The sequence below is a fragment of the Anolis carolinensis genome, unplaced genomic scaffold, assembly GCF_035594765.1.
Source record: "Anolis carolinensis isolate JA03-04 unplaced genomic scaffold, rAnoCar3.1.pri scaffold_11, whole genome shotgun sequence".
NCBI lineage: Eukaryota > Metazoa > Chordata > Lepidosauria > Squamata > Dactyloidae > Anolis > Anolis carolinensis.
Window position 1 is genome coordinate 20,614,240 of NW_026943822.1, and position 25,244 is coordinate 20,639,483.

General features: G+C 41.7%; 1 protein-coding gene across 1 annotated transcript; it reads right to left on the reverse strand.

The window, feature by feature from the left end:
* Positions 1 to 1,616: 1,616 nt before the first annotated feature.
* On the reverse strand, positions 1,617 to 25,244 carry cunh15orf39 (chromosome unknown C15orf39 homolog). The gene is made up of 4 exons (XM_062963040.1): positions 24,836 to 25,244; positions 4,888 to 8,319; positions 3,863 to 3,896; positions 1,617 to 2,379 (listed from the first exon to the last, which is right to left on the reverse strand). The coding sequence occupies exons 2-4, from the start codon at positions 8,264 to 8,266 to the stop codon at positions 2,376 to 2,378; spliced, it is 3,417 nt and encodes a 1,138-aa protein (XP_062819110.1). The 5' UTR covers positions 8,267 to 8,319; positions 24,836 to 25,244; the 3' UTR covers positions 1,617 to 2,375.

Consider the following 25,244-nt stretch of genomic DNA (forward strand, 5'->3'; position numbering starts at 1 on the left):
GAACTATATATCCCAAAGTTGAGATGGTAACTTTCCTGCTAACTCTGGGAGGATGTTCAAAGACTCATAGGCTGCATCTGCACTGTAGAATTGATGCGGTTTGAAACCACTTGAACTCCCATGGCTCGGTGTTACAGAGTAAGGACAACTCTCTTTGGCAGGGACAGCTAAACACCTTGTAAAACTACAACTCCCAGGATCCCATAGCATTAAATATAAATATTGGGAAATAAATAAATAAAGCCATAGCAGTTCAAGTGGTGTCAAACTATATTAATTATATGTCCAAATCAACAGTACCGTCATTAGGTTGCTGTGAATTTTCTGAGCTGTCTGGCCATGTTCCAGAAGCATTCTCTCCTGACGTTTCGCCCACATCTATGGCAGGCATCCTCAGAGGTTGTGAGGTCTGTTGGAAACTAGGCAAGTGGGATATATATATATGTGTGTGTGTGTGTGTGTGTGTGTGTGTATGTGGAATGATGTCCTGGGTGGGAGAAAGAACTCTTGGATTTCCTCATGCAGGAAGCAGCCAGGATTTGGAGCTGCAAGGCTATTCAATGCTAATCAAGGTGGCCAATTGCAACATTCACACTTGCCTCCCAAAAGACAAGAGTGCTTCCTCCCATCCACATATCTATAAACCCCACTTGCTTAGTTTCCAACAGACCTCACATCTGCCATAGATGTGGGTGAAACGTCAGGAGAGAATGCTTCTGGAACATGGCCATACAGCCCGGAAAATTCACAGCGAGCCAGTGATTCTGGCCATGAAAGCCTTCAACAACACAGTACCGTCATTGTTTTGGGTTTTATTTGGGAGTTTTTGCATCAACTTGCAGTTTTTTTTAGAGACCAATCCATCTTACTGGAGCATTACTAAAATAAAATGGGAATTACTTCATTGTTTTAAATGAAAACTTAGAATTTGGCTCAGATGGAGATCCAAATGGGCATTGGGTATAATGCTCAGAAAAAAAAACCCAAGCAAATCAGGGTTATAAGAGCAGGAAGGAGGAATGGAGACTCCAAATAATACGGTGACACAGACTTTCCAAAACAAACATTTTAATTTCTTTGAAACACCTCTTAGAAACTGTATCTGTACAAAAAAAACAATAACAACCACAAAAGTTTCTTAAATAAAAAGGCAAATATACTTCCGCTGGAACTTTGTACAAAATATACAGTATCAAACATTTGTTACCAAATGGAGGGGAAATATTGTATTTCTTGTATTTATTGTTGTCCAACCAAGGAAACAGTAATAATAAACAGGTAGAAAATGCCTCTGGATGACATTGCCAGAGCAAAAGGGCCTTTTACGGTGATGCCTCCATTGCCAATGCTTTACACAACATTAAAATACAGTAGAGTCTCACTTATCCAAGCCTCGCTTAGCCAAGTTTCTGGATTATCCAAGCCATTTTTGCTGTCAATGTTTTCAATATATCATGATATTTTGGTGCTAAATTTGTAAATACAGTAATTACAACATAACATTACTGCGTATTGAACTACTTTTTCTGTCACATGATGTTTTGGTGCTTAATTTGTAAAATCATAACCTAAATAGGCTTTTCCTTAATCCCTCCTTATTATCCAAGATATTGCTTATTCAAGCTTCTGCCGGCCCGTTTAGCTTGGATAAATGAGACTCTACTGTTGTCGTCTCACTCGTTCAGTCGTTTTTGACTCTTCGTATAAACTCTACTCTAGTTTATCCAATTGCCAGTTTTATTATGTTGTTCCTTCTCCCTTTGTCCCTAAATTTCAATGTGTGCCATTAGTTGAAAATTATCTGCAAAGACTGAGAAAACTTTCCTGGACTACAACCTCAAGGCAGCAGCGACTCCTTATAAAGGCAAATGGATCACATTTCTAAAATGTGGTAGTTGAAGCCACACACACAAAAACAAGTACCAAAATTAAGTTGCCACCATTATTTTGGGAGATGGTGCAATCCTTTGACCGCATTCTTCTTACAACAAAACATATACATTAGGATTGTTATTGTCCTTCAAAGGGGTGAATAAAGTTGTCCTGATGGATACTCAAAGAGCAGAAAATGAGGCAACTTGAGGACATAAGGCCCTCGGATGTCCAGAAACTGATTTCCGATGATGAAGGATCTTTGAGGTATTGGTGAACTGAACTTGAAGAGTGTTGAGCATGTTATGGGCTGTCAAAAACCACTTTCGAGCACCGGGTGCTTTGGCAACTTCGTTGTGCAGCCTCTTTGCCCATCTTACTGTCTTGGAATGACAGTTTGTCTCTTGCTTGCATCTCTCTGAACATGGTTCAAGTCCTGTAAACATTCGGCCACCTCGGTTGCAATTGCCGGACTGTTGCAATTTAAAACCTTCCCAGTGCCATCACCTAATAAAGTGGAAGAAGTTAAGAAGAACAAAGCCAAGTATGTTAAGATCTTCCATTTCTATAATCTCAGCCCAAGTCCCAAGAAGACAATGGATTCCCACCTCTCACCATGCCGGAAGCAACCTACCAGGATCTAGTTGTTGCAAAGACCATTCCAAAGACACTCTAAACCCCGAAGACATTCTATCTATCTATCTATCTATCTATCTATCTATCTATCTATCTATCTATCTATCTATTTTGAGAAACTGCAAGTCGCTTCTGGTGTGAGAGGACGTTGCCCAGGGGACGGCCGGATGTTTTGATCGTTTTTACGCAATGATCAGTTTTGGAATGATCACCCACCCATGGCTAGCCTTCATGCCAAGAAATGCTCAACCAAGATGGGCCTGGCTCGGATTATGATAAGTACTTCACAACCCCAATTGGAAGCTGAAGTGGCACCAACATTGGTGTCGTTTCAATGCCAAGCTTTTTTTATTACAGCCTTTTGCCCTCATCAATTTTAACCAGTTATAGATAACTTTAAATTGAAGTGAGTGAAGTCTTAAGTTTCCCATAAGGAAATTAAAATAACTTATCCTCTTAGCAAGATCTTTTCCCCAAACCACTATTTCAAAAACAATTTTTTCTGTCCTGCCCTTCCATATATATATATATATATATATACCTTTTATACACGCACACACACAGTACAGTCTCGCCTATTCAACCTTCACTTATCCAATGTACTGTATTATCCAACGCACTTTGCCTTTTAATAGTCAATGTTTTTGTAGTTGATTTTTCAAAACATTGTCAAGTTTTGGTGCTAAATGTGTAAATACAGTAATTACTACATAACTTTATAGTGTATTGAACTGCGTTTTTCTGTCCATTTGTTGTAAAATGTTATGTTTTGATGCTTAATTTGTAAAATCATAACGTAATTTGACATTTAACAGGCTTTTCCTTAATCCCTTCTTATTATCCAAAATTTTCGCTTATCCAACGATCTGCCGACCTGTTTACGTTGGATAAGTGACACTACTGTATGCACACACACGCAGGAGCCCCTGGTGGCACAGTGGGTTGAACTGCTGAGGTGCTGAACTTGCTGACCAAAAGGTTGGTGGTTCAAATCTGGGGAGCAGGGTGAGCTCCCGCTGTTAGCCCCAACGTCTGCCAACCTACCAGTTCGAAAACATGTAAATGTGAGTAAATCAATAGGTACTGCTCCAGTGGGAAGGTAACAGCACTCCATGCAGTCATGCCAGTGGCCACATGACCTTGGAGGTGTCTATGGTCAATGCCGGCTCTTTGGCTTAGAAATGGAGATGAGCACCAACGCCCAGAGTCAGACAAGGCTGGACTTAACGTCAGGGGAAACCTTTACCTGTACCTTATATACACATACATACACACACACACACATATACATGTACACACACACACACTTTCTTTCCTATTCACAAATGCACCCACACGAAAAGCAGATACGTACTTGGAAACATGCAGGTCGGCCTGTGAATTTGGACCTGGAAAAAAAATTAAGTAATTTTCAATCAACTGAAACAACAGCGAAAGGATTGATCATAGAAAGTTAGTCTAGAACATTGATCATGGTAGTAGGTAAGAATGAAAAGGAATAAATGTAATGTTTTTCAATGTTTAATATGTCTGTTTTTAGTCTAATTTTATTTTAATGTCTGTATCATATGTTTTTAAGGCATTGAATTATTGCCTTGAGTCCCCTTCAAGGTAGAGAAAGGCGGGGTAGAAATAGAGCAAATAAAATAAATAAAGGCCCCCCCTGAGAAGAAAGAACATGAGAAAGTATCCCATATTGCTTCATATCTTTGGGCCGACAAGTCCCGCTATTCCAAAACTGGTACAGTAGAGTCTCACTTATCCAACATCCGCTTATCCAACGTTTTGGATTATCCAACGCATTTTTGGAGTCAATGTTTTCAATATATCGTGATATTTTGGTGCTAAATTCATAAATACAGTAATTACTACGTAGCATTACTGCACATTGAACTACTTTTTCTGTCAAATTTGTTGTATAACATGATGTTTTGGTGCTTAATTTGTAAAATCATAACCTAATTTGATGTTTAATAGGCTTCTCCTTAATCTCTCCTTATTATCCAACATATTCGCTTATCCAATGTTCTGCTGGCCCGTTTATGTTGGATAAGTGAGACTCTACTGTATTTCTAAAAGTTAGACTACAACTTTAATCAGCTACAGGTGGCATAGTGATCAAGATGATAGGAAGAATAGCCATTGACCCATCAGAAAGCAAAGGAGTTGTTCTCTCAGACAGCCATGTCAATAATAATAATAATAATAATAATAATAATAATAATAATAATTTATTTATTACCCGCCACCATCTCCCCGTGGGGACTCGGGGCGGCTTACACAACAATTTTTGATTTGGGGGGATTTTGGATTAGGGGTTTCCAAACTGAATTACTAATTCTAAGTTTTCATTTTAAACAATGAAGTAGCTGCACTTACCAAGCTGCTGCTTGACACAGTTGTGCCAGTGAAGGGTCAAGAGGTCCGGGTAAATGTCCGGCAGCTGCTTCAAGGCCAAGAGCTTCAACATCCGAGAGGTGCAACTTTTCAGCTCCAAGTCCCTCAGCAGCTTCTCTTCGGAGAGAGTCGTGGGGCGCAGCTCTACCTTGTGGTTCTGCAGCACGTGGTCCACAGAAGTCCCAGGGAGGTTAGGGAAGAGCTTCTCCTTCACCACGTGGATAGGGATGAAGATGGCTCCGGCACGGACCACATGAGGGAAGGGACACTTATGGGTCAGCAAGAAGGTGTCCAGCTGAGAAAGAAGCTTCCGAAAGAGAGCCACCACGTCCTTGAACGCCAGCCAGACCTGCTTGCCCTTGGACTGTTTAGCAGCGTCGGAGGCCTTCACGCCATTCTTGTGCTTGGCCAGACTCATGGCCTTCTCCTTGAGTGCTTTTTCAGACTCGGCCTTCTCCAGCCACTCCTTGAGCTGTTCTGGAGAGGACGCAGACACCGAACAGGAGATGACCGTGCAGACAGAGGAATGCAAGTCGGTGAAATACTGCCCAGGTGAACTCTGCTGTTCTGGAGGTTTGTCACTGGCAGGAGGGGAAATGTTGGCTGTCCCCAAGACGGGAGACACCGCTGTTGTGCTAGGAAGCAACACTTTTGACATATCCGGCAGCTGGATGTTAATACACTGCAATTGCAAACGTTGCATTGTTTCAGGCTGAGTTGCCACCTGGAGACAACTTTGCTGCGTCACATCTTGAACTGGTGAGATGCTTTGCTGAGTTACTCCTTGACGGGGGCTTTGTAGTTCTCTTGGGCTGTTTTGCCAACTCACCTCTTGGAGAACAACGGGGCTGTTTTGCCGAGTTGCCACTTGCTCAGCACCTTGTGTCACAGAGCAGATGCCATTGGACGGAGCAGCAATTTGAGACGTTGGCGACAATGAAGGGGTTTGCTGCACAATGGAGCCTACCTCCGTTGCTGGGGATCTGCGGATTTTGAATTTTTTGAACAGGAATGTTGCAGAACTCTGAAAATTTCCCCTTTTTTCGGAGCTGCTTTGCACAGGCAACTCTGAAGCTGGTCTGTTAGTTTCAGGCAACACCTCTCGTCCATTGGATGATACTATTCCCACCTCTGCTCCATTGCTTTTGGAACTTCCTTTTGGATGACTTACATTGTCTGCCAAGGTCTCCGTTTTACAGCTGAGGTCTAGCACTCCGTCTTCACGCTTCATTTCCTCAGACTGGCCTGTCTCACAATTTTTTGATACAGACCCATTTGGAGACAATTGTGGGAGCCCCATGTTGTCCCAGGTCCCAACACCATCTCCATTCTCTCTCTTGATGCAGCTGTTACTCAGCTCCTTTCTGTTCGTTTCTGCCATTGTGTTGCCAACAACATCTTTCTCCCCAAGCACTTCTGATGACCTGGGATGATTCGGCTGTGCCGAATGGGGGACATCCACACTTTTGTCCATATCCTTGGGAGAGGTCACTTCCAACTGCCTACTTTTAGAAAGTGGGATCTCCAGAGAGACCGAAGAACCTTCTAGGTAGTCCCGGTAAGGTGCCAAGCTAAAGACATTGTTGATCACTGGCATGGGAGGAGAAGGTGGAAGTTGTGGGATCTCAGGTCCCTTAATGACACTTTTTTCCCTTCCCTGAGGTGACTGTGGTCCATTGTGGAGTGAGGGAGTCAAGACTTCTTGGACATCTAGGGCTTGTTGAGTTGTCTTACAGCAGGAATTGTTGGGTGTGCCTGGACTGTCAGAAATAATGATACAAGCTCCTGATTCAATTTTGTGAGTGTCAACACCTTTCTTCTTGGCATCACAACTAAACGAGGATGGCTTGGGTACTTGAGAGAGCTCCTTTTCCCTTGTCTTTGCCTTCTCTGAAGGGCAAAAGCTCTCTCTAGAGTTGGTCTCTTGGATTTGCGCAAAGTCTCCAAAGAGGCCAGGTGACCGGTTCAACGAGTGAAACTTTTGCAAAGTCCCGGATTGCGAAGCTGGCTGTTGGCTTGGAAAATTCTCTTTGGCTTGCTCTGGGGTCCCTCTGTCTTTGTGCCACTCTCTAGAAGCGCCATGAGGCTGAGCACACACTGGAAGTGGTGATTTCTGGGCCACTTTGGCAATTGAACGTGGTTGGTGTTCTTGTTCCTTTGAAAGCAGAGTGCCAGGAGGAGTCATCGGAGTCCCAGTTCGCTTGTAGGGATAGCTCTCCATTGGGATGGGATGGTAACTCCGAGGTGTTGGAGAAATATAAGATCCTGGATGGATTGGGGACTCGTCAGTTCCTGGAGAGTCAAACCTTTTGCAGGCCGGCAACGAATTTGGTCTTTCTGCCTGTGCATAACTTGGATGATACAGATACATTTGCTCCTGGGATAAGAGCGGGTAGGAGGTGAGCGGGTAGCATGACCTATCTTGATACATCAAGGATGGAGGATGTGCCAAAGGGCCGGCAGGAGGAGGTAGCTTAGACCAAGAGTGTTTACCAAAACTGTTTCCGTGCATTTCGGAGATGTGTTTCTGACTGTTGCACATGCTGGAGTAGCTCCCTTCCAGAAAGGAAGCAGTTTGCCCAGTTTGGCATTTTTCAAAGGACCTGCGATAAGGGGAAAAGCCACCCGGGCTCATGGCCGCATCTTTGGGCCTTGGGGATAATTGTGGGAAACTGGCTTCAGCAACTGCTGCTTTCTTAGATACAGAAGTATCATAACCAGAGTTCTCTGTACAATTCAAGTGTCCCGATGGAGGTAGAGCCCATTCCAGTGGCTTTAAAGCACTTTCAGTTACCATTCCCAAATCTAAAGAGCTTTTGAGACTGTAACCAGACTCAGTGTTGTAAACATGGTGCTGGTAAATGGGCTTGGGCATTGCCAAGGGTGCTCGGGGAGACTGCTGGGCCATATAGCTGTGGATCCAGCCTTGTGGGATGTAACCTGGATAGCCCATGTAGCCGGCCCACCTCTCCTGAGCATTGAATGCATTTCGGGATGCGCACTCGCCGCTCTTCTCATGCCCAAGAGTCTGCCCCCGTGCCACAAAGCTCTCCGCCTCCTGTTTGTACAACATACAAAGCGCCGTCTCTGTCTGCAGCTGGTGACTTGCTGTGCCGGCCACGCAATGCGGGTAAGCCTCAGGGGGAGTCCAGTGAGTCAATGGTTTGGGCCCATCGTGGTAGCGAAGAGGGTACGTGAAGTAGGATCCTTTGTAGCCGTAATAGCTTTCGGAGGCATGGTTTGGCACAACGCTCGACTTGCAGAAATCTGTGGCGAGATGTTGGTCCGGTTCTGACATCAGACGGGGGAGTTTGCTGCAGCTCACGGTGCCCATAGGGTCCAAGTGGCGCTTCTCTGCCATTATGCCTCCGCTTCTGGTCTGAGATAGACAGCAGGAGAATCACGCCGGATATTCTGGATCAGGAAGGAAGAAAAAAGAAGAGCGTCAGTGATCCAAAAACATCACATTTCATACAATTATAGAATACTAGCTGTGCCCGGCCACGCATTGCTGTGGCGTAGTCCTAAGTGGGGTTTTCTTCGTGGTATTCAAGGTGGCTTAGAAAGGATTCCCCTAGGTATAAAGCAGCCAGGCTTTGAAACTGGAAGGCTATTCAATAGTATTCAAGTTGGCCAACAATGGAGCCCCCTGGGTATGAAGCAGCCAGGCTTTCAAGCTGCAAGGCTATTCAACAGTATTCAAGTTGGCCAACAATGGAGTCCCCTAGGTATGAAGCAGCCAGGCTTTGAAGCTGCAATGCTATTCAATTGTATTCAAGTTGGGTAACAATGGAGTCCCCTAGGTATAAAGCAGCCAGGCTTTGAAACTGGAAGGCTATTCAACAGTATTCAAGTTGGCCAACAATGGAGTCCCCTGGGTATGAAGCAGCCAGGCTTTCAAGCTGCAAGACTATTCACTAGTATTCAAGTTGGCCAACAATGGAGTCCCCTAGGTATGAAGCAGCCAGGCTTTCAAGCTGCAAAGCTATTCAATAGTATTCAAGTTGGCCAACAATGGAGTCCCCTAGGTATGAAGCAGCCAAGCTTTCAAGCTGCAAGGCTACTCAATAGTATTCAAGTTGGCCAACAATGGAGTCCCCTAGGAATGAAGCAGCCAGGCTTTCAAGCTGCAAGGCTACTCAATAGTATTCAAGTTGGCCAACAATGGAGTCCCCTAGGTATGAAGCAGCCAAGCTTTCAAGCTGCAAGGCTACTCAATAGTATTCAAGTTGGCCAACAATGGAGTCCCCTAGGTATGAAGCAGCCAGGCTTTCAAGCTGCAAGGCTATTCAATAGTTTTCAAGCTGGCCAACAATGGAGTCCCCTAGGTATGAAGCAGCCAGGCTTTCAAGCTGCAAGGCTATTCAAGTTGGCCAACAATGGAGTCCCCTAGGTATGAAGCTGCCAGGCTTTCAAGCTACAAGGCTATTCAATAGTATTCAAGTTGGCCAACAATGGAGTCCGCTGGGTATGAAGCAGCCAGGCTTTCAAGCTGCAAGGTCACTCCTTGGAAAGTGATGAGTATTGTGGCCAAATTTGGTGTGATTTGGTCCAATGGTTTTGTTGTTAACTCATTCCTAATTATGCAGATTATATATATATATATATATATATATATATATATATATATAGAGAGAGAGAGAGAGAGAGAGAGAGAGAGAGAGACTAGAGCTATCCAGTTCAGCCCCTTTCTGCCATGCATGGAAACACAATCCAAGGCCTCCCGACAGATGGCCATCCAGTCTCTGCTCAAAAATCTCCAAAAAAAGACGACTCCACCCAACTCCACTGTCAAACAGGCGTTACCATCAGGAATGTGGGTGAAACATCAGAGGAGAAAGCTTCTGGAACATGGCCATACAGCCCAGAAAACTCACAGCAACTCATGGTAGTCGTCTTTAGATATCCAAAGGGATATCCAAAGATATCCAGGTAGAAGAGGGAACAACAGAAATTGGTTTAATTAGTTACCTTTTGTATCATTTTAAGAACACGTGGTTTTACATGCAAAGGGTAAGACAGGAACCCTAATGTGCCAATGTCTGTTGCCACAGATCATCCTTAACTTGACCTGATATGCTCCAGCAGTCTTGGACTACAACTCCCATCATCCCCATCCATGGGAGCCATGGGAAGCGGTGATGCTAGATGTTCCATTTCTATATATTTCATCTCAAAATAATAAAAGAAATTAAGCAGTTATTTTAGCGCCTGGGTGGATCACGAAATTCCAGCCTCATGACTTCATACAGGAACTTGGCAGAATCAAACATTACTCAAGTACTGTATCTACACATGTATAAATCAAGAAATATTAGTCTGAAAAGGGAACCACAAAAACTGGATGAACGGGTCAGAATAAATACTGTACTTTAGCTCTTTATCAAAATAAGAATCACCTCATTCTTCGAGGAAAATGGCGAAAAATGAAAGCTTAGAGTCCTTTCTCCCACCCTGAACCTTCCACAAATATATAAATCTCCCTTGCTTAGTGTTCCAATGTCACTCACAATCTCTGAGGATGCCTGCCACAGATGTGGGTGAAGCATCAGGAGAGAATGCTTCTGGAACATGGCCATACAGCCTGGAAAATGCACAAACCAAAGCTTAGTGTGTTCTCGGAGAGACTAAAAGAAACACTGACTGCTGCCTCTTGGTCCTGGGATGACAATGTCATGGATACTTTTTGAACCTTAAAATGTTCTTTTGTCTGTTTTCAGTAGGACAGAGCACATCAGGCCCTTTCAGAGAAACAAGTTGACACACATGTGATGTTTCCCCTTTGTCTGTGTAACCAATATAGTTTAATAAAAAAACTATATTGGTTACACCAGGGGTCCTCAAACTTTTTAAGCCAAGGGCCGGTCCACAATCCTTCAGACTGTTTTGAGGGGCCGGATTATCATTTGAAAAAAATACAAACAAATTCCGATGTACACTGCGTATGTCTTATTTGTAGTGCAAAAACAACAACAACAACAACAACAACAAAGAACAATACAATATTTAAAAATAAAAACAATTTTAACCAACATACATTTATCAGGATTTCAATGGGAAGTGTGCTCCTGCTTCTGGCCAATGAGATAGTCAAGTCAATTAGGGTTGTTGTTGTTGTTGTTGTTGTTGTTGTTGTGTGACTTCAAGTCATTTCAGACTGGGTGAGCCTAAGTCTAAAATTTATTTATTATTTACTTACTGCATTTATTTACTACATTTGTATCACACCCTTCTCACCCCAAAGGGGACTCAGAGTGGCTTACAAATTATATGTACATACAATGTATTATATTATTAGCATAGCACAATATTAGCATTATATATTACTATATTAAACTATACCACTATACTGTAATAATATTAGTAATATCATATGTAATATAGAATATATAATTAATATTATTATATGGTATTATTAGTGTTATATTGTATTACATAATAATATTATTATCAATATTATATGTATATACAATATATTATGGAGCCCCGGTGGCAAACTGCGTTAAAGCACTGAGCTGCAGACCAAAAGGTCCCAGGTTCAAGCCCCGGGAGTGGCGTGAGCTGCCGCTGTTAGCTCCAGCTCCTGCCAACTTAGCAGTTCGAAAACATGCCAATGTGAGTAGATCAATAGGTACCGCTCCGGCAGGAAGGTAATGGCGCTCCATGCAATCATGCCGGCCACATGACCTTGGAGGTGTCTATGGACAGCGCCGGCTCTTAGAAATGTAGATGAGCACCACACCCCAGAGTCAGACATGACTGAACAGGGGAAAACCTTTACCTTTACTTTACAATATATTATATTAGTAAACTGAGGGCAGGGGCCAGGTAAATGACCTCGGAGGGCCGCATCCGGCCCCCGGGCCTTAGTTTGGGGACCCCTGGGTTACACAGACAAAGGGGAAACATCACATGTACTCAACATTCACTCACATACATTCAACTTTCATACTCACCATCCGTCAGCTGCAGGGACAGAGCTGCATCCTTGCAGATTGGACACACAGTCAAAAAGAAAAAGGATCTCTTAGGTCAGGGGTCCCCAAACTTTTTAAACAGGGGGCCAGTTCACAATCCCTCAGACCACTGGAGGGCTGGACTATAGTTGGCCACCAAGCAATAATAATAATAATAATAATAATAATAATAATAATAATAATAATAATAATAATAATAATAAAGGTTGGAAGACACTCCTTGGGCCATTTAACCCAACCTCCTTCTGTCTTTGTGCACCAAAAGCACAAGCAAAGCACCCCTGACAGATGGCCTCCCAGCCTCAATGATAATAATAATAATAAAGAGGGTTGGAAGAGACCCCTTGGGCCATTTAGTCCAACCTCTTTCTGCCTTTGTGCACCAAAAGCACAAGCAAAGCACCCTTGACAGATGGCCTCCCAGCCTCAATGATGATAATAATAATAATAATAATAATAATAATAATAATAATAATAATAATAATGAAGAAGAAGAAGAAGAAGAAGAAGAATAGAGGGTTGGAAGAGACCCCTTGGGCCATTTAGTCCAACCCCCTTCTGCCTTTGTGCCACAGGGGCCAGATAAATGGCTTTGATGGGCTGCATGTGGCCTGCAGGCCGTAGTTTGGGGACCCCTGCCTTAGATAAAGCTTTTGGTTATCCATTATTTGGTTGTCTAGATAACTTCTGTTATTCATCTCAAACCTGCTGGAGCCTCATCAAGTCTAGAATAGATCGGTTGTTTACCTTCTTTAACTTAAAGAGCGACTGACTGTGTAGACTTCTCATGTTTGCACCCAAAGTTCTCAGGTCAGTTCAGCACTTTTCTTGAATGAACTTTGTGACTCTTCCATAGCTTTTGTTCTCCATAATGCGTTTTTGGGATGCTGTCTTTAGCCTTTCTAAACCTTAATAAGTCCCAGCCTGGCTCCAAACATACAATCCATTCAACCCATTAATCACAACGATGGCATTTTCTCCTTTCTGTGAAATGACCCTTGGCTCTTCTAAAAATCCATAATGTTGTCCCTCAAGCCTGCCTTAGAGTGATCCATAAGGTCGAAGTCTACATATCTTTAGGTTTCGAGGTTTCTCCAAGTTAACAAGAAATGGTGTTATGGGTCCGTCTGTACAAGCACCATTGTTTTCCCGATGATTTACCACCCAGAAACGTATCATCGTCATCTTCATCATCATTATACCATCATCTCCACTTTCCTCTCTTATAGAAGACTCAAAACAGCTGAAGGACCAGCATTCAATGTGTGGCAACTTCAAACTAGATGGAAAGATGATGGAGCTATTGTTAAGACAATAGGGCCATTGAACCATACTTGGCACCATCCAGTTGTGTTAGAGAACAACTCCCATCATCGCCATACACATCAACCTAATCCTAACCCTACAAAGCCTTCAAAGGAGCCTCCACCACACTCTGAGGCAGAGAGTTCCACTGCTGAACAGCTCTCACAGTGAGAAAGCTCTTCCTAATGTTGGAATCTCCTTCCTTGTAGTTTGAAGCCATTGTTCCACATCGTCTCCAGGGCAGCAGAAAACAAGCTATATCTTCCCCTCACTTCTTGATACATGTCTCCTTTTATCATGTCTCCTCTCAGCCTTCTCTTCTGCAGGCTAAACATGCCCAGCTCTTTAAACCGCTCCTCATAGGGCTTGTACTCCAGACCCTTGATCATTTTAGTCGCCCACCTCTGGACACATTCCAGCTTGTCAACAAATCTAAGCAGCAAGCTGAGAGCCATCTACGGTCAACGTCGACTTGGCCACCATGAGCGGAGATATCAGACGCAGATTTTAACTGCTTTTCCCGTGCCTTTGTTAAAAACAGGTAAAGCTACTTCTGGTATTCCAAGCTTGTGAGCAATGCGTTAGCAGACAATGTGCAAAAGTCCAACTTTCCATTGCACGCACAGATCCATCACATGATGTCTTAGGTGACCAAACAAGCCAGGAATGCTCACGCAAAGGATGTCCACATCTCCCAAGGTTCCTTTGTGCCACTTCTTCTGAAATACCATAATCTTGTTTTGCAATCTGTGCCGCTTGTTCAGCAGTGTCATGGACATTTCCAAAACGCTTTAAACAGGGAAAACTCTTTTGGATGGCAATCCCATTAACGTTGACTTTGCTTGGAAATTGCCTCTTGTCTCTGGATAAAAAAATACGACGAGATCCCAAAACTGGCCCATAGCACAACCAGGGCAACAAAACCCAATATGGACCCAGCACTTGAGGTTATTAGAAACAGCTTTCAAAGTGGCTTTTCATTTTCCGGGTGTAGCTTCAAACCAGTGGTAGACCATTGGCATTGCTAGACGCGGGTTGGCAGAATAGACATAACCAAGCATGCCCACAAATGCAATTACTACAGAAAAGTATGACCATAACTGGAGGGATGACACCATAAACTAAATACCACGAGCATGATGCTCTACCACATCTGATATTAACCCTTTTAAGAATGATCTCCATAAGAATCAGAAACATTACTGTATATACTTGAGTATAAGCCTAGTTTTTCAGCCCTTTTTTTAAGACTGAAAAAGCCCCCCTCGGCTTATACTCAGGTGAGGGTCCTGGTTGGCTTATATTTGGGTCGGCTTATACTCGAGAATATATGGTACATTTATTATTTTTCTCTATTATTATTGGTATTATTACATTTATTATTTTTCTATTATTATTGCTACTATTACATTTATTTTACTCTATTTTTTATTATTTTAATACATTTATTATTTCACTCTGATCTTATCATTATTGCATTTATTATTTTACTCTATTTATTATTACATGTACAGTAGAGTCTCACTTATCCAACATAAACGGGCCGGCAGAAGCAAAACATCATGTTATACAACAAATTTGACAAAAAAGTAGTTCATTACACATTTATGCTATGTAGTAATTACTGTGTTTATGAATTTAGCACCCAAATATCATGATATATTTTTATTTATTTATTTATTTTTCAAACTTATATGCCGCCACTCCATTGACGCCATTGAAAACATTGACTACAAAAATGCATTGGATAATCCAGAACGTTGGATAAGTGAGACTCTACTGTATTATTTTCCTGTATTTATTATTATTATTATTATTATTATTATTATTATTATTACATGTATTATTTTACTCTATTACTATTAAAAGGATACATAAGCACATTTACATTGAAGAAGATGAGAATCATGATTGGATCAGAGTTGGACAGTCTTATCTTAAATTTGAGCTTGATGTAAATATTCAAAAACATTTAACCTACGGATGCCTCAATTAATGTAATTTTATTGGTATCTGTTTTTATTTCTGAAATTTACCACTCTCAGCTTATACTGGAGTCAATGTTTTAGTGGTAAAATTAGGTGCCTCGGCTTATATTCGGGTCAGCTTATACTCGAGTATATACGGTATATATATATGGGAGGAGACAAGACGTTGTAGTTTTACAAGGTGATTGTCTCCTCTACCCAATAGTGTATCTATTTTGGTATCTATTTTTATTTCTGAAATTTCCCTCCCTTGGCTTATACTTGAGTCAATGATTTCCCAGTTTTTTTATGGTAAAATTAGATGCCTCGGCTTATATCCGGGTCGGCTTATATTCGAGTATATACGGTACTACAGAAAAGTACGACCATAACTGGAGGGATAACACCATAAACTAAATACCACGGGCATGATGCTCTACCACATCTGATATTAACCCTTTTAAGAATGATCTCCATAAGAATCAGAAACATTATATTCTCAGTCTTAGTCATTCAAGTTGGGGTCACTATCTCAACAAGTTATTGCTTGTTGTTTCTACTGTTTTAATTGTTTTTAATTTGCTTTTTGTTTTGTATTGTTATATTGTGTGTTGAGGCCTTGGCCTTTGTAAGCCGCATCGAGTCCTTTGGGAGATGCTAGCAGGATACAAATAAAGTTTAATAATAATAATAATAATAATAATAATAATAATCGGTGTGGATACTTTTAACACGTCAGCACATATATTATCGTCTGCCATCTAGGCAAGGTATTTTACAGACATCCAAAATAACTACCCAACTGTCAAAGCAAGATGGAATGGGGAGGAAGTAAAAACAGTGGTAAACAGGGAAGAAATGCGTGGGGTGAGCACAGGTCACGCATAGAGCACATATTTCACAGGCAAAAGGTCTCAGGCTCATTCTTCAACAAGTCAACCCAAAGCTATTAAGCACTCCTTTCTCGATTGCTGGAAAAATGCAGTCAGTTCAGTCTAGTCATAGATAAGCGGGTGCTTTGAACTACAACTCTCGTCTAACCCAGTCTGTACAACCAGTCCATAGGAGCTATGGACTCAAATATCTGGAGGGGACCGGCTTCCCTTATTTACGATATATATGTGAATATTAAATCTCTGAGCTACTCAACTTGCTGACCAAAAGGTCGCAGGTTCGAATCCGGGGAGCAGAGTGAGCTCCCGCTGTCAGCCCCAGCTTCTGCCAACCTAGCAAATGTGAATAGATCAATAGGTACTGCTCCGGCGGGAAGGTGACAGCGCTCCATGCAGTCATGCTGGCCACATGACCTTGGAGGTGTCTATGGACAACGCCGGCTCTTCGGCTTAGAATGTGAACCGTCAGCCATTCGGACAGCAAGTTCAGCAGCTCAGCGGTTTAACCCACTGCGCCACTGTGGTCTCAAACTGCATTAATTCTACTTTCTAGATACACTCTATGGGACTTTCCACACAGCCATATAACCCAGAATATATCAAGGTAGCTAATATCTGCTTTCAACTAGATTGACCTTGAAGGTGTCTATGGACAACGCCGGCTCTTCGGCTTAGAAATGGAGATGAGCACCAACCCCCAGAGTCAGGCATGACTGGACTTAACGTCAGGGGAAAACCTTTACTTTACTATGTGAATATTAAATCTCTGAGCTACTGAACTTGCTGACCGAAAGGTCACAGGTTCGAATCCGGGGAGTAGAGTGAGCTCCCGCTGTCTGCCCCAGCTTCTGCCAACCAGGCAGATCGAAAACATGCAAATGTGAGTAGATCAATAGGTACTGCTCCGGCGGGAAGGTGACAGCGCTCCATGCAGTCATGCTGGCCACATGACCTTGGAGGTGTCTACGGACAACGCCGGCTCTTCGGCTTAGAAATGGAGATGAGCACCAACCCCCAGAGTCAGGCATGACTGGACTTAACGTCAGGGGAAAACCTTTACTTTACTATGTGAATATTAAACCTCTGAGCTACTGAACTAGCTGACTGAAAGGTCACAGGTTTGAATCCGGGGAGTAGAATGAGCTCCCGCTGTCAGCTCCAGCTTCTGCCAACCTAGCAGTTCGAAAACATGCAAATGTGAGTAGATCAATAGGTACTGCTCCAGTGGGAAGGTGACAGCGCTCCATGCAGTCATGCCGGCCACATGACCTAGGAAGTGTCTACGGACAACGCCGGCCCAATTGGACTTAATGTCAGAGGAAAACCTTTACCATATATACCGTATATACGTATATACTGTATATAAACATGCTTGGATAAGCGAGGCTTGGATAAGTGAGACTCTACTGTATATACCGTATATACTCGAGTATAAGCCAACCCGAATATAAGCCAAGGTACCTAATTTTACCACAAAAAACTGGGATAACATTGACCTGAGTATAAGCCGAGGGTGGGAAATAAAGCAGCTAGCTACTGGTAAATTTCAAAATAAAAATAGATACAGTAGAGTCTCACTTATCCAACACTCGCTTATCCAACGTTCTGGATTATCCAATGCATTTCTGTAGTCAATGTTTTCAATATATCATGATATTTTGGTGCTAAATTCATAAATACAGTAATTACTACATAGCATTACTGTGTATTGAACTATTTTTTCTGCCAGATTTGTTGTATAACATGATGTTTTGGTGCTTAATTTGTAAAATCATAACCTAATTTGATGTTTAATAGGCTTCTCCTTAATCTCTCCTTATTATCCAACATATTCGCTTATCCAACATTCTGCCGGCCCGTTTATGTTGGATAAGTGAGAATCCACTGTACCAATAAAATTACATTAATTGAGGCATCAGTAGATTAAATAATGGGTACAGATATACAGGTACATGGATCTATATGTATATAGGATTTGCAAGGACCTGCAAACATATGAGGGGAAAATTCATATATAAAATTAATGTATATAGATAGATAGATACAGATATATAAGTACACTAGCTGTGCCCGGCCACGCGTTGCTGTGGCAAAGTGGTGGTGGTATTGGTTAAAAATACTTGTATTTTTTAATTTTATTTATTATATTTTATTATTTTCTTGTATAATTTTTAGTTATTTTTTTGTTATTATGATTTTTTAATGTATTAATTTTTTAGTGTTAATTATTTTTAGTGTTTTTTATTATTTTTTTATTGGGTTGCTAGGAGACCAAGTTGGAGGAGCTTAGCCTTCTAACAAGGCTAAGCTCCTTCTAGCAATTGGATAAAAGCAATTATTCCTTTCTCTCTAATTAGGACTTTATTTTTCTTTTCTTTTTGTTGTATCAACCTAGAGCCGTGGATGATGGGTTGTGTCGTCAAATTTCCAGGTTGGGGGGGCCTGTAGTTTTGTGGGTCGCCGTGATGCCATCACTCTTTTATATATATAGATAGGGATTGCAAATGCATGCAGGGGTTTACGCCTATATATCTGTAGGAGAGTTTAACAAATATTTCAGGGGGAAATGCTTTTATAAGATTAATGGATATATATTTTGAATGGCACAAAAGGCGTTGAATTATACGGCAAGACACACGGAAGATAGGGTGACTTTCTGCAGCAGAATATTTCCCAGAAACGTGATCTTCTGGAGGCATCATCCACAAAACCATCTGAATCGGAAAACCTATGAAAATAAAACGCTTTTCTCCCTTCTTTTTCCTCTTCTTGCCCGCGTGTCTCGTGCTTTTGGAGCAGAGCTCTCAACGCATGACGTGCTCGCTCACGGCAAAGGCATTTCCTCCGCCTTGCCCACGGAGCGCATTTGTGTACACCAGAGCCATAGTTACCGCTCCACATCACGGCTTTCGGGGCACAAGGCTGAGCTTTGAGCCAGAGCTGGCCACGTGTCTGATGCCAAAGCGATCCTTCTTCGGATACACACACACACATATATATATACACACACACACCCCTCCCATGCGCCGCTATAAAACCACAAGCACAACTTGGCCCATCCATAAATGGCCAGGAAAGCTGTAACCAGAGACTCAAGGCCAGCACATTTTCATAACCGTTCAACAAGAAACAGATGATCTGATGTGAAGCAGTGAAAAGTAAAGACAGAACGAGGAGCAGAGATCCACTCCACAGTCAACAAAAGCCTTGAGAAGAGAGTCACAGTATGTGTATATATATATACAGTAGAGTCTCACTTATCCAACGTTCTGGATTATCCAACGCATTTTTGTAGTCAATGTTTTCAATACATCGTGATATTTTGGTGCTAAATTTGTAAATACAGTAATTACTACATAGCATTACTGCGTATTGAACTACTTTTTCTGTCAAATTTGTTGTCTAACATGATGTTTTGGTGCTTAATTTGTAAAATCATAACCTAGTTTGATGTTTAATAGGCTTTTTCTTAATCTCTCCTCATTATCCAACATATTCGCTTATCCAACTTTCTGCCGGCCCATTTATGTTGGATAAGTGAGACTCTACTGTATATGTATATATGTATATATATATGTGTGTGTGTGTGTGTGTGTGTATATGTTAAAGCACTGAGCTGCTGAACTTGCAGACCAAAAGGTCACAGGTTCGAATCCGGGGACCAGAGTGAGCTCCTCCTGTTAGCCCCAGCTTCTGCCAACCTAGCAGTTTGAAAACATGCAAATGTGAGTAGATCAATAGGTACTGCTCCGGTGGGAAGGTAATAGCATTCCATGCAGTCATGCCAGTGGCCACATGACCTTGGAGGTGTCTACAGACAACGCCGGTTCTTCGGCTTAGAAATGGAAATGAGCACCAACCCCCAGAGTATTGGGTTTGATGTGTTGTTGAAGGCTTTCATGGCCAGAATCACTGGGTTGCTGTGAGTTTTCCAGGCTCTATGGCCATGTTCCAGAAACATTCTCTCCTCACAACCTCTGAGGATGCCTGCCACAGATGTGGAAGAAACATCACAACAGTAAATAAAAAACAACACTAAAAAAAACCTAATACATCCCGACAAAGGATTCCTCCAGACAGGAAGCAGCCAGGCTTTGAAGCTTCAATGTTATTAAATGCTGGCCACAGATATACAGAATCATAGAATCATAGATTAGTAGAGTTGGAAGAGACCTCATATAAACTTCACTTGCCTACTTTCCAACAGACCTCACAACTTCTGAGGATGCCTGCCGTAGATGGGGCAAAACGTCAGGAGAGAGCGCTTCTTGAACATGGGCTTTGAAGCTTCCAGGTTATTAAGTGCTAATCAAGCTGGCCACAGATATATATACCCCACTTGCCTCGTTTCCAACAGAACTCACAACCTCTGAGGATGCCTGCCGTAGGTGTGGGCAAAACGTCAGGAGAGAGTGCTTCTGGAACATGAGCTTTGAAGCTTCCAGGTTATTGAGTGCTAATCAAGCTGGCCACAGATATATATATATACCCCACTTGCCTCGTTTCCAACAGAGCTCACAACTTCTGAGGATGCCTGCCATAGATGTGGGCAAAATGTCAGGAGAGAGTGCTTCTGGAATGGCCATACTGCCTGGAAAACTCACAGTAAGTTGTAGTTTGCTCAGGCCTTGTCAAAGGACAAAATCATATCTTCAACTGAGTTGATGTCCAGTTCGAAAGATATCCCAGACTTGAAAGAAGTGAAAATCTCCACTTTTCAAAATAAAATACATGTCCAGGAGCATTTCTGGGCCTGAATATATTGCACAAGATTTCTCTAGCCTAAAATGATACATTTTAATATATTGGATTTATGGTTCCCGTCCCCTTGATCAGGTCATTTAAGTGTTATTTATTGCTATAATTGTATAATTTTACTTTGCTTGATAATGTGTTATTATGTTGTTATGTAATGTTTGTGTTGGAAACCGCCCTGAGTCCCATCTGGGAGATAGGGCAGTATATAAATAAAGTTATTATTATTATTATTATTATTATTATTATTATTATTATTATTATTATTATTATTATTATTATTATTATTTTATTATGACACAGCAAACAAGATAGATATGCTGGATTTCATATCACAAAATCACAAGTCAAACACTTCCCAAGTGTCTAGGACTGTGTGATGTATTTTCGGATGATGCGCGCAGATCCCAGTAGGGTGGCCTTTTGCAGCTGGCAGATCGTAATTTTGTCAATGTCTATTTCCAAATGCCGGCTGACGTCTTTTATTATTATTGTGTTGTTGAAGGCTTTCATGGCCGGGATCACAGGGTTGTTGTATGTCTTTCGGGCTGTGTGGCCATGTTCCAGAAGTATTCTCTCCTGACGTTTCACCCACATCTATGGCAGGCATCCTCAGAGGTTGTGAAGTCTGTTGGAAACTAGGCAAGTGGAGTTTATATACCTGTGGAAAGAAAGAACTCTTGTCTGTTGGATTGTTGTGAGTTTTCCAGGCTGTGTGGCCATGTTCCAGAAGTATTCTCTCCTGACGTTTCACCCACATCTATGGCAGGCATCCTCAGAGGTTGTGAGGTATGGATAAACTAGGTAAGGAAAGGAAAGAATATTTATCTGTGGAGAGTCCAAGGTGTGGCAAGAGTCCTTGGTCACTGGGATATATATTCTTTCCTTTCCTTACCTAGTTTATCCATACCTCACAACCTCTGAGGATGCCTGCCATAGATGTGGGCGAAACGTCAGGAGAGAATACTTCTGGAAGATGGCCACACAGCCTGAAAGACATACAACAACCCTATTATTTATTATTATTATTATTATTATTATTATTATTATTATTATTATTATTATTGACACAACGATGTTGTATGGCACAGCAAACAAGATAGACATGCTGGATTTCGTTTCGCAAAACCACAAGTCGAACACTTCCCAAGTGTCTAGGACTGTGTGATGTATTTTCTGATGATGTGTGCAGATCCCAGTAGGGTGGCCTTTTGCAGTTGGCAGATGGTGATTTTGTCAATGTCTATTGTTTCCAAATGCCGGCTGAGATCTTTTGGCACAGCACCCAGTGTGCCCATCACCACCGGGACCACCTGTACTGGTTTCTGCCAGAGTCTTTGAAGTTCAATCTTGAGGTCCTGATAGCGGCTGAGTTTTTCCTGTTGTTTTTCAGCTATGCGACTGTCACCTGGGATGGCAACATCAATGATCCAAACCTTGTTCTTTTCCACAACTGTGATGTCTGGTGTGTTGTGTTCCAGAACTTTGTCAGTCTGGATTCGGAAGTCCCACAGTATCTTTGCATGTTCATTTTCCAATACTTTTGCAGGTTTGTGATCCCACCAGTTCTTTGCTGCTGGGAGGTGGTACTTGAGGCATAAGTTCCAATGAATCTCTGTTTGTAGTCTGTTTGTTTGCCTCTGTTTGTAGTCTGTCTGTGCGATTTTCTTACAGCAGCTGAGGATATGATGAATGGTTTCGTCGGTTATTATTATTATTATTATTATTATTATTATTATTATTGGGTCCCTATTGGTGCTTTTCCAGGAGGCTTGGGATTTCCTCTTTTAAGAATGTCCCCTGAACTGAACATGAAAGTTTTGTTCTTCTCCTCGGCCTTTTCTTCGGCGCAGAGGCCCTGGGAAGGGAATTACTTTCCCAAATGGGTTCCTATGCCAAGCAGGAAGAGCAAAGAAGCAGCAACGTGTGATCCAAGGGTTCCGCTTTTCTGCAAAGCCAGTCCTCGAAGCACATTTTGGGCAAGCGTCCAAGCTTACGATGAACAGACTAAACAGTCTCTTGTTTCTTCCTTGCTCTGTTTGTCGGAAAAAGGCATTCCTTGCCAGGCAGAAACCCCCCCAAGCATTTGCTTTCCACCTGGGTCTTCTCTTCCAAAAAAAAAATAATAAAGTCCCTTTATAAACAGTTTCAGTTCAAGACATCACTCTGGTTTCACTCAGATAAAAGATGGAGAGGGGAAAAAGAGCATGGATATTGTAATATTACTAATAATATTGCAATATAGTCATATAGTACAATATAATGCTTATATCAGGGGTCCTCAAACTTTTTAAGTGGAGGGCCGGTTCATGGTCCCTCAGATTGTTGAGGGGCCGAATTATCATTTGAAAAAAATATATGAACAAATTCCTATGCACACTGCACATGTCTTATTTGTAGTGCAGAAACCCCCCCCAACAACAATTATTTATTTTTATTTATTTGCTACATTTATACCCCACCCTCTCTCATGCCGAAGAGCAGCTTACAATATATTATATTATTAGCATAGCACAATATTAGCATTATATATTACTATATTGTACTATACCACTATTCCATAATATTGTTAGTAGTATTACATTTAATATATAACGTATAATTAATATTATTATATTATAGAATATTATTATATTGTATTATTATTAGCCACCCTGAGTCCCCTATTGGGTGAGAAGGGCGGGGTAGAAATACTGTAATAAATAAATAAAAATACTGTAATAAATAAATAAATATTATGTTGGATTACATTATAATATTATTATCAATATGTATGCACAATATATTATATTATTAGCATAGCACAATATTGGTAAATGAAAGAACAATACAATATTTAAAAATAAAAATGATTTCAACCAACATATTGTAAACCTATCAGGATTTCAATGGGAAGTGTGGGCTTGCTTCTGGCCAATGAGATAGTCAAGTTAAGTAGGATTGTTGTTGTTGTTGTGTGCCGTCAAGTCATTTCAGACTTTGGGGGAGCCTAAGTCTAAAAGTGAGGGTGGGGGCCAGGTAAATGACCTTGGAGGGCCGCATCCGGCCCCCGGGCCTTAGTTTGGGGACCCCTGATCTAGTCCAACTCCTTAGGGTCACTATAAAGTGTCTAGGACTGTGTGATGTATTATTTTATTATTATTATTATTATTATTATTATTATGACACAGCAAACAAGATAGATATGCTGGATTTCGTATCACAAAATCACAAGTTGAACACTTCCCAAGTGTCTAGGACTGTGTGATGTATTATTATTATTATTATTATTATTTTATTATAACACAGCAAACAAGATAGACATGCTGGATTTCGTATCACAAAATCACAAGTCGAACACTTCCCAAGTGTCTAGGACTGTGTGATGTATTATTATTATTATTGTTATTATTATTATGACACAGCAAACAAGATAGATATGCTGGATTTTGTATCACAAAATCACAACTTGAATACTTCCCAAGTGTCTAGGATTGTGTGATGTATTTTCGGATGATGCGTGCAGATCCCAGTCGGGTGGCCTTTTGCAGTTGGCAGATCGTTATTATTATTATTATTATTTTATTATGGCACAGCAAACAAGATAGATATGCTGGATTCCGTTTCACAAAATCACAAGTCGAACACTTCCCAAGCGTCTAGGACTGCGTGATGTATTTTCGGATGATGTTGCAGATCCCAGTAGGGTGGCCTTTTGCAGTTGGCAGATCGTAATTTTGTCAATGTCTATTGTTTCCAATAATAATAATAATAATAATTCTATTACCCAACTCTCCTTGCAGCTCAATGATGATATTAATATTAATAATAATACATGTCTTATCTGCCTCTCCTTGCACGCAGATCCCAGTAGGGTGGCCTTTTTAATTATTAATATTATTATTATTATTACTACCACTCCTATGGGGTTGAAGTTGCATTGTTTGGCAGGATTGGTCCCTGACAGGTAATGCCAAGGTCCCAATCCTTCTTAGAGGGACGCAGGTGTGAATCCTGGACCAAAAGCCAAGCAAAGCTTCAAGGTGACTCTTACCTGAGGCTGTTTGGGTCTGTTGCTCCCCGCAGGTAAATCCGGCATCTTTTGCTCCCCTTTCCTGGGGCTTTTGGAAAAGTTAGGGAGGAAGCAAGGACACCAACAACCCGAGCTTCCCTTTATCCAACTGTGTCCACATGCAAAGCCATGAGATCCTGGAAAAGAAGGGATTCTTCTCCAAACTTCCAGGAGGAAAGAGCCAGGGAGGCAAAGAATCCGCCCGACTCAAACCCGACTCCAGATCCAGAGGTTCATTCATGGGACCAAAAGCTCCCTCCACTTCTCTTCGGAAGCCACCAACTCGGGTTCTCTTTCCCTTCGAGAAGGCGAGAGGAGAAAGGAGGTCCCACGAGGGAAAGAGGGAGCGCGAAAGGAAGAAAGGAAGAGTCCGAGGAGGAGCCCCAAGGCC